Here is a 10,033-nt window from a genome sequence, read left to right on the forward strand (position 1 = left end):
CTCTCTCTCTTCCTTCCTTCCTTCCTTCCTTCCTTCCTTCCTTCCTTCCTTCTTTCCTTCCTTCCTTCCTTCCTTCCTTCTTTCCTTCCTTCCTTCCTCCCTCTCTCTCTCACTCAGACACAACTGAAACCACTGAACAACAACATTGATTATTGTGTATATTTAAAATCCTTTACAAATATTAACACTTTGTGTTGTTAAAGGATGCCTGGAATTAGAACTTTAAAGTTCAATTCATTTAAACAAATATTTATTAAATACTTGCTTTGTGCCAAGGACTCTGCTAGGAATGGGGATACAAAGACAAAAATAAGATAGTCCCTGCCCTCCAGGAGCTTGTTCTAGTGCCCCTCAGAAGTCAAAGTTTCATCACCTGATTTTGCTAGTTCCTTCATCTTTGTTGTGGTCAGATTTTCTGTCTGGTGCCATTTGACAACCAATTTATCGAGGATTGCATGAGTGAAGAAAGGTATCTCCAGGTCTTAGATGATACAACAAAGCACACAGAAGTCAAGCTTTTCAGAATTTCTTTGAGAAGAAAATAAGAATGCCAGCATGAAGAAAGAAGCCTCCCTAAAAATAGGCTTCTTGGCTGTTGCCCATCCATATGCACATGCAGATGAGTTACAATAGAACTGATTTCCATGCTTTCAGCAGGTTGTTATAAATAGCAGATGTGAAAAAAAAATTATGTGGTTGCTTTGCAAAATACCTAGGGAGCTGTCTTTTCAAGTTGGCCCCCTTATGCTTGCGTACTCATCAAGAGACATTTTCACAGCTTCCTATACCATTCTTAACTTTGGCCACCCAGAGGCTGAAGAGCAGGAGAAACACACGAGTGACGCTTCTGGGGTAGAAGCCGCTTCTCATGGGTTCAAATCATAAGCTCCTAGGAGTTAGAGCTGGAAGGGAAATTCTCCAGTCTGTCCAGCACAACTCCCCTTAGAAGACTGATGTCCATACGGATGCCTTAGAGAGATAATGTCAGGAGAAAGGGCTCTTGTTTTGGACCAAAGAACCTAATGTCTTCCCTCTTAGGCTGATAGCCTCTTACTTACACTGTATGTATTGCGGAAGCACAGTTATTTGAATGTTGCCTCCTCTGATAGAATGAGAGCTCTTTGAAGGCAGAGACTGGAGTTTTACCTTCCTTAGTGCCCCTGATATGGCACAGTGGCTGGCACATAGCAAGTGTTTAATAAATGCTTAACTGGAGCATCTAGGTGGCTTAGTGGCTTGCAGTCAGGAGGGTCTAGGTTCAAATCTGACCTCTGACACTTTCTAGCTGTGTGACCCTGGGCAAGTCACTTAATCCCAATTGCCTAGTCCTTGCCTTATAACTGCTACTTAGTATTAATTCTAAGACAGAGGGTAAGGATTAAGAAAGATAAATGTTTATCTGATTGACCTGGGTCCAAATACCCCCTTTAATACTTGTGTGACCTTGGATAAGTCATTAAATTTCCCTGAGCCTCAGTTTCTTCAACTATAGGATGAGGCTTTTGGACCAGATGGCCTCTGAGCTCTCTTATAGCTCTAGATCTATGTGTCTTATTTGTTATTCAAGTTATTTCAGTCATGTCTGACTCTTCATTGACCCCATTTGGGGTTTTCTTGGCAAAGATGCTGGAGTGTTTTTCCATTTCCTTCTCCAGCTCATTTTATAGATGAGGAAACTGAAGCAAATAGGGTTAGGTGACTTGCCTAGGGTCATACAACTAGTAAGTATCTGAGGCTTGATTTGACTCAGGAAAGTGAGTCTTCCAGACTCCAGGCCTGGCCTTTTATCCACTGTGCCACCTACTCCTAGAAACTGAACCCAATGAAGAGGGAGGTTTCTATGGAAACAAATCACTTTGTCCAGTTGAAGATGCTCTTAACACACACTCAGGGAGCAGCAGGGCAAGGGAAGGTTCAGACCAACTCATATTACCCTCCCATGACTTGCCAAAAATTTCAAATTCCCTTTGAAACATAGCCAGGCTTCAGCTTAAAAAAAAATGTCATCTGACTGGTTTCATGGCGGTGCCAAGAAGCCTGAAGACACCAGAAGAAATCAAAGGGCACAAAGTTTTAAAAAAAATTCTCTGAAAGGCTCAGAAGTCTTTGCTTTTGTGGATAAAGTTCCTAAAACTGAAACCAGTAGATAAGGAAGCCCAGGGTAGTAGCAACAGCGGTTATGAGCTGCTCGTAGGGCAGAGGTCAGCCTACCTGCAGGAGGATGACCCCCTTTCAGGGGCAAGAGGATGACTTTGACTTCATTTGCCATAGTAGAGGCTGTAGCTTCTGCTTCTGCTGGTCCTACTGCCTCTGCCGAGTGCCTGGGTAGCACTTTCTCTTCTGCACCCTCTTTTTATACAGGCAGTGAGTGGGAAGGGCCCTTTAAGGGCACTGCAGAGCAGCAACAGGGTTTGGCCACCCGATGCTCTCAGGGGGAGGTGGGGCCTTGGCAGATTTCTTTCTGGCTTGCAAAGGTCTGTTGCCAGTTCCCTGAAGAGGCTGGGGAGAAGTCTTTAAGAGACAAAGATGAGTATTCTTTTCAAAGGAAGGAGAAAGGAAGGATAGTTGGAGATCTCTGGGCTTCTCTTTCTCAATTATGAGAGGAATAAGAGCTAAAGAGGAGTCCATCCTGTTGCTGCCAAGGTGAAAGCAATGATTTTATGGCTAGTTACCAGAAAGGGTTAAAGGGAAGAATTTCTTTTTCTTTTTTTTTGGGTGGGAGGATGTCTGGCCTTGTGCTTTCAGCAGTGTGGGGAGTTCCATGATGCTGATCAGAAACTTGTCTCTAACTTATAATTTAAGAAAAATTAATGAGCATTTATTTTCTCTTCTTTCCCTTGTTCCTCTCTGTCCTCCCAACCATCCAAATAAGTAACAACAACAAAAATAAAGCCTGCAGAACAAATATGCATAATCAAGCTCAAAAAGTCCTCCCATTGGTCATGCCAAAGAAGTATGTGTCATTCTGTATTTTCTACCTACCACTTCTCCATCAGTTAGTGCATAAAATGCTTTATCATATGGTATTTTATTGGGTTGATCAGAATTCTTGAGTCATGTTTTTCTTTATATTTCTAACTTATAATATTAAGAGTATTGACTGTGGAACTGTGGTGTTAAGTGACTTGCTTATTGCCATATGACTAGTATTTATTACTGATCTTCTATCTCCTATGCCCTTCATGGTGAACAGCATAGAGTTTGCCAGAGCTTATTATTAGAAAGCCAGAGGGCCAGATTGCTCCCCTCCACTTCATCTGAGGACATTTCTCACCTCGTCCATCCCTCTAAAAAGTTTGCCCTATGCCATACAGGTATTCAGAAAAGACTCTTGTCCAATGTTTGCCCCCTAGTCTTATAAGTTACCCCCATGTGGGTGGCAAAGAATTGGAAACTGAAGGCATGCCCCTCAACTGGGGAATGGATGGACAAGCTGTAGAACATGATTGTGATGGAATATCATTGTGCTGTAAGAAATGATGAAAGGAATGATTTTAGAAAAATCCGAGAAGACTTATATGAGCTGATGAAAAGTGAAGTGAGAAAGAACTAGGAGATCATTATACACAGAGACACTGATATTGTAATGATGATCAATTGGGATTTAGCTATTCTGATCAATACAATGATTCATGGTAATTCCAAAGGACTCATGAAAACTCTTCCTCTAGGGAGAGACCTAATGAACTCTGAGTGCATATTTTTTCCTACTTTATTTATTTTTTTGTAACATGGCTAATATAGAAGTATGTTTTGCATGACTTCAAATGTATAATAGGTATCATATTTCTTGTCTTCTCAATGGGGAGACAAGTGGAGAGAGGGTCAGGAATTGGAACTGGGGAAGAAAAACCAAGTTGCCCCCACCTGGAGGCTTATAGCCTTATAATATCCTTATTCAAATGCAGCCAGGCAAGAAAGAGAACAAGAAAGTTTAGGGTCTTTTACATGCTCAGTTCTGACTCAGAAACCAATAGGAAAGCCTTACTTTATCATATAGTAAGCAGATTGAAAACAATCATAGAGTATCAACGTTTGATCCAAAGTCCATGTGGGTAGGGGAGTTGCATCAAGCCTATGCATGCTTATAGGGGCTTTTTTTTTTAACCCTTATCTTCTGTATTAGGAGTGGTAAGGACCAGGCAATGGGGGGATAAGTGACTTGCCCAGGGTCACACAACTAGAACGTATCTGGGGAGACTGGGTTCTTACTGGCCAATCCCCTATAGCACTGAAAATATCATTGTATGATACATGTAAAACCCAGTGGACTTGTGCGTCGGCTAAGCGGGGTTAGGAGGCTTGGGGGCGAGGGAAAGAACATGAAATATATAACTATGGGAAAATATTCAAAATAAAAATTAAAAACAAAAACAAAAACCAGTGTCGACCTAAAAAAAAAAAAAGAAAGAAAATATCATTGTAGGGGGCAGCTGGGTAGCTCAGTGGAGTGAGAGCCAGGCCTAAAGACAGGAGGTCCTAGGTTCAAACCCGGCCTCAGCCACTTCCCAGCTGTGTGACCCTGGGCAGGTCACTTGACCCCCATTGCCCACCCTTACCACTCTTCCACCTATGAGACAATACACCGAAGTACAAGGGTTTAAAAAAAAATATCATTGTACAAGGAAATATTTCTTTCCAAGGCATGGTGCCAGGCACATTTACATCTGTGCCTAGCACCATGCCTTGCATAGAGTAGGAGTCTAATAAATGTTTGTTGATTGATGGACTGTCTCCTTGAGAGGCACGATTTCCTGGGCCTGTTCTTTGTTTTTATACTTAGAAACAAGGAATTGTAAGGAGACAACTCTTCTTTAAAGTGGACATTCTGTGATTATTTATGGTAATGTCCGAGATGAGAGTACCAGATGAAGTAGAGGGAGAGAGGAGCAAGGAGCCCTGAGAGTTAAATAAGACTGTGAATAAACTCAGACCCTTCAATTTGACACAATAGCTTCAGCTTTCCTTTTCACTGAACACTTTAATCAGAGCTACTAACAAGGAAGAATATGGACTGATTGGGCTTCCATTACCTTTCATTTTTCCTGCCTACCCTCTGATGAGCAGTGAAATGATCAAAAGGCTGACAGCAGGAATATGAAAGAAGGGATGCAAAGGGCTTGTTACAAAAAGGAACATCATCCCTCTTTAATTATAGGAACAGGAGAGGCCAGGGGGAAAGGAACCAGTGTCCTTTTATTTTTTGGCTATTTCCTTGAGTAACATCTTTGCCCCCTTAAGGATGAGACTTAATTTTTTCCCCTTTTTTATAATGAATTTAACATGCATCAACAAACATGAGTTTTCAATATGCAAAAAACCCCACCAAAACCAAAAGGAGGATTATATACAAAATGCTATGTGCTTTTAAAAAAGTGTATCTAAGTTGGGGTGCAATTTGGTGGTTCACTGAATTGAGAGTCTGGACTAGAGACTGGAGGGCCTGGGTTCAAATTTGACCTCAGACACTTCTTAGCTATGTAATCCTGGGCAAGTCCATTGCCTAGCCCTTACCACTTTTCTGCCTTGGAACCAATACACAGTATTAGTGAAGATTTTTTTAAAAAGTGTATCTAAGAGATACAGGAGACTGACCAATAGAGGCCCAGAACTTCTAGCATATGTAATATGCTCTGTTTGTTATCAATCAACTTTGGGGGCTTGGTCAACCTGCTTCTGGAAGTGTGTGATATTATACACATGGTATATGATGAATCTTTCATTTCAGAGTGCAAAGTATGCTCTGGCTATTTTTTTTCTGGCTTTCTTTGTGGAAAAGAAAGGCCTTTTCAGTGGTTGCTGAGAAAGAACTGAATGTGCATTCAAAAGACCCCAAGAGAAGAATTCAACCTCTCTCTTTTCCTTGATGATGAGTGAGGAAGAAATGTTGTAAGCCTTTGGGTAGAGAGAGATAGCAGGTGCTGCTGCTGGCAGTCTCATTTTCCCACCTAGTCAGCCATAGGACAAGAATTCATGAATTGCATGGCACTGCTATTTTGCCTCGTTGTATTATTTTCCTGATCTTAGGTGAAAAAGTATAATATGTAAAATGGACTGGTTATAACCTTGTAAGCTGCAGAAAGTTGGCTGAACCTTCAGAGATCCTCATAGAAATCGGAGCTCAAAAATGATGCAAAGGAGCCCAGGAAAAGCTAGCCCTGAGGAGTGACCTCCTTGATCTAAACCTTCAGTAGATGGATCCAGCAGATGAGATACCATGTTGTGCAATCAAGAGAATATTGCTTTAAGTTTAACCTAGCAAATTGTTTTGTATGGAGAAGGCACTTAAATAGTTATTGAATTAAATTGAGTTCCCTCCAGACCTTGAGTTTTGGACTATTTGCTTCTCAGTAACTTCAAGAAGGAAAATCCAATCACTTTCTTCTTCAGTGCCCAAACAGCTGCCATTGTGGTTCTTTCACTCTTTGAATTTTTATTTCTAACCTATAAGTAAGATATATAGAGGCTAGAAGTAAGGTAACTTCAGAAAAGAAGGTTTAAGTGGCTGGGAAGATGAGGAAGATCTTTTATAGAAAAAAAAAGGCTTTTGGGTTATCATGTCTTGGTCTCTTGTGAATACTTTCTTTAATTAGTAGGAGCCAGGGTCCAAATTCCAACATAATATATATTCTTAGAGAGTTATCTGGTAGCATTGAAAAATTAATTGACTTGCCCATGATGATCACACAGCTGGCCTTTGTCAGAGGTGAACTTAACTCAGATTTTTCTGACTTCAAGGCCAGCCCTTTTTCCAAAATGGCAGACTGACTCTTTGGCTGTCTCTATAGTGGCTAAACCCACCGATGCATTTTACCTTGTGAGATGTGCTGACTCCTTCAGAGGTAGGCAGGAGCCCAATTTATTTAGTCTGGGAAAATATTGCTGGATGCTTCTGGATGAAAGAGAACTAGCATGTCATTACTATTAACGGGGCTTTTAACATTGTGTTTAAGAGACATTTAGTCTAGTGATCTACCATGGGAGAGTGGCTCATGGAAGGACCAAAGCATTCTGAATAATGTTTTATAGTGCTAAACGCCCAATAAAATCAATTCTCTCTACGTTGGATGAAGCCAGATAGCTTTTAAAAATACAGCTATATTTTAGGATAAGAGATTGTCTGACTGATTGATGTTTGGATCTCCTCAAGTTCTCAAATCACTGGTTAAGCAGTCCCAAAGACCTTTAAGAAAAAAATTGCTCAGTTGAGAGGATGTTACTGTATCTAAGTCCTAGGTCTCAAGGCATGGGAAAAACTTATTAGCAGCCGTGGGCTGGGACAGTCAATCTGGAAACTGGTGTCTCTTACCCAGGGTGGGAGTGCGTTTCTGTAGGAACCTTCCCTCCAGAAGCCCTACCCCCTGTTTTAGTGACATGTCTCTGTCCTCAGTCTTAGTCTCATTGTCTTCTGTGTGTTTTCAAAGTCCTATAGCACTATATCTCTTCCTTCCTGAGGGCTTCCACAATAATTCCTGCTCCTGGAGTATTATCGTAACCCCTATATTGTTTTTATTTTTTTTAAACCCTTAGCTTCTGTTTTAGAATCAATGCTAAGTATCAGTTCCAAGGCAGAAGAGTGATAAGGGTTAGGGAACTGGGGCTAAGTGATTTGCTCAGGGTCACTCAGTAGGAAGTATCCAAGGTTAGTTTTGAAACCAGAACCTCCTATCTCTAGATCTGGCTCTCTATCCACTGAGCCATCTAGTCCCTCTTTCTCCTACATTGTTTAGCTTCAGGATGATTTTACCCTGACATTATCTCCACTCCTCCATATATTCCCATATATTCTGGCCCTTTGAAAGAAATGAGTATTTTGAATAATTTGGAGATATTACATGGCCTCTCCCATTTATCTGTGTAGTGTTGGTCATTATTTGATGCTGTGGTAAGAACTTCCCAAATAGCAGAGAGGTCACTTTGTATTTGGGGTTGGGCTGTGGTATTTATTCAAGCTTGGCATTCAATTCCTGGCTTCCTTTAAGACAAATCTAATATCATCTTCTATTGGAGGTCTTTCCTCCACTTGTCCCCTATTGCTTGAGCCTTCCCATCTAAAGTTACTTTCCATTTATTTGGTATTTATCTGGTAATATATGTGATGTCTTCTCCATTAGATTGTATGATCCTTGGGGCAACTAGGTCACTCAGTGGATAAGAATCAAGCCTGGAGATGGGAGATCCTGGGTTCAAAAAACCTTGGACACTTCCTACCTGTGTGACCATAGGCAAGTCACTTAACCCCAACTGCCTAGCCTTTTCAGCTCTTCTGCCTTGGAATCAGATAACTTAGTATCAGCCATTTAAAAAAGAGTATAAGTTCTTTGAGGGCAGGGGCCATTTTGATTTTGCTTGTTTTTTTTTTTTTTTTTTTTTCTTTTCTTTGACTTCCCAGCTTTTGGCCCACTAAATGGGCACACAGTAAGCGTTGGACAAGTGCTTTGATCGTTTGGTAGAACAAGCAAGGGAGAGTGAAGCTTTTCTTGTCCTGGGACTTGAAAAGTTATAAAGTGGGTGTTACAGTCAAAAGGCAAGTGCTCGTAATGAGAGAATAATAATAGCTTGTGCTTTTATGAAAGCACAGCTGACAAGATTTCAAAGAAGTTTGAAAGCATCAGTGTCAGCCCTAGCCTGTCTCCCTTTCTGTCGGTGAAAGTTTATTCACCTTATTTCATCAACAGGGAGAAATAGAGGCTAAAGGGAAGGAAACAGGCTGCTAAACATCACAGGGGAACCCACACTTGATTAAATGTCTTTTCAGTCCCATATGGCTTTCCAGAAATTCAAAACCTTCCAAGTCAGCATAAGAAACGTCTTGTCTTTGGAAACCTACTTGACAGGCTGTTTACAAGTGGGTTGAAGAACAGCAACCTCTCAGAGCAGCTGCCTAAGAGTTTTCTAGGCATCCAAGGTCAGAATATCCTCCAGAGAGGCAGCCAACGTGCATACCTCTGAGAAGACGAGCAACTTGGTGGTCTAGACCAGGGCCGGGATGAGGGGTGGGCAAAGTAGGTGGCTGCCTGGGACCCAGGGTGTAGGGGAAAGAGCGATGAAGAATATATTTTAACATTTTAAAATACATTTAAAATGACACAAAGCTTGGCTCCCCATGGCAAGTCATGATTTATTCCAGCACAAGTTGATGGTGCCCTAGAGTTGGAAATGGAAAGATTTGGTTCGGAGCCTGCATTAGATATTTGTTATCTATTTAGATGAGAGCTGGGGTGGCAGGTGGATACCAAAGCAAGAAAGAAGCCCTGAAAAGGGCCTGGGAAGGCCTCAACCCTCACTCCAGTGGTATTATTTTATTATTATTATATTATTTATATTATTATATATTAAATATATAATTTATCTTATATATATAATAAATTATATTAATTTCCCCCAAATGCCCTGTATACCCCTGTGCCTCCAAGAAGATGTCTTATGTGCAACAGTCACATTCAGGTAAACCATCTTGGTAAGCAGGCTAAGCTGGGCTGAGGATAACTGAAAGGCATGAAACCCATTGGTGAGTTAGGGGAATGTCTACCTCCGGCATGTGAAGACTTTCCTTTGTGGAAGAGGTAGATGAGAACAATTGGTTCCAATGGCCATGATGGTGGAGGAAGCAGGAGCTGTGACGAGCTTAGAGCTTGGTTAGACATGGAAGATCCCAAAGTCATTTACAGCATCTGGTTTCATCATCAGTCATCTAGACTTCTCCCTTGCCACTGGACTTGGATGACTCTGAAAGAGTGCAATTCCAACTCCCTTAAATCCAATTTATGCACGAGTCAAAAGATGTCACTAGTGAAGTCATTTTGGCCCTCTTTGAGTATGAAGTGTCTGTTTAGATATCTGCTATTTATTTAGTATCTATTTAGATACTATTTATTTGGTAAGTTTTTATTTAAATATTTTACTATTTGTGTCATCCTGGGCAAGCCATCAAACCTTTCTGAGCCTCTGTTTCCTTATCTCTAAAATGAGGACAATCATAGCACCTATTTTGTAGATGGGGGCAGCTACCTGGCACAGTGGATAAAGTGCA

At 41.1% G+C, this 10,033-nt stretch overlaps 1 protein-coding gene across 1 annotated transcript in view; it reads right to left on the bottom strand.

The window, feature by feature from the left end:
• DAPL1 (death associated protein like 1) overlaps positions 1–2,314 on the bottom strand; it is a 44,078-nt gene extending 41,764 nt beyond the window's left edge. Inside the window, exon 1 of the mRNA XM_044669852.1 lies at positions 2,212–2,314. Within this exon, the coding sequence (XP_044525787.1) occupies positions 2,212–2,269 (58 nt within the window). The 5' untranslated portion in view covers positions 2,270–2,314. The remainder of the gene's footprint in view (positions 1–2,211) is intronic.
• Positions 2,315–10,033: the final 7,719 nt, after the last annotated feature.

This window comes from Gracilinanus agilis, chromosome 3 (assembly GCF_016433145.1).
Source record: "Gracilinanus agilis isolate LMUSP501 chromosome 3, AgileGrace, whole genome shotgun sequence".
In the NCBI taxonomy this organism is placed as follows: Eukaryota; Metazoa; Chordata; class Mammalia; order Didelphimorphia; family Didelphidae; genus Gracilinanus; species Gracilinanus agilis.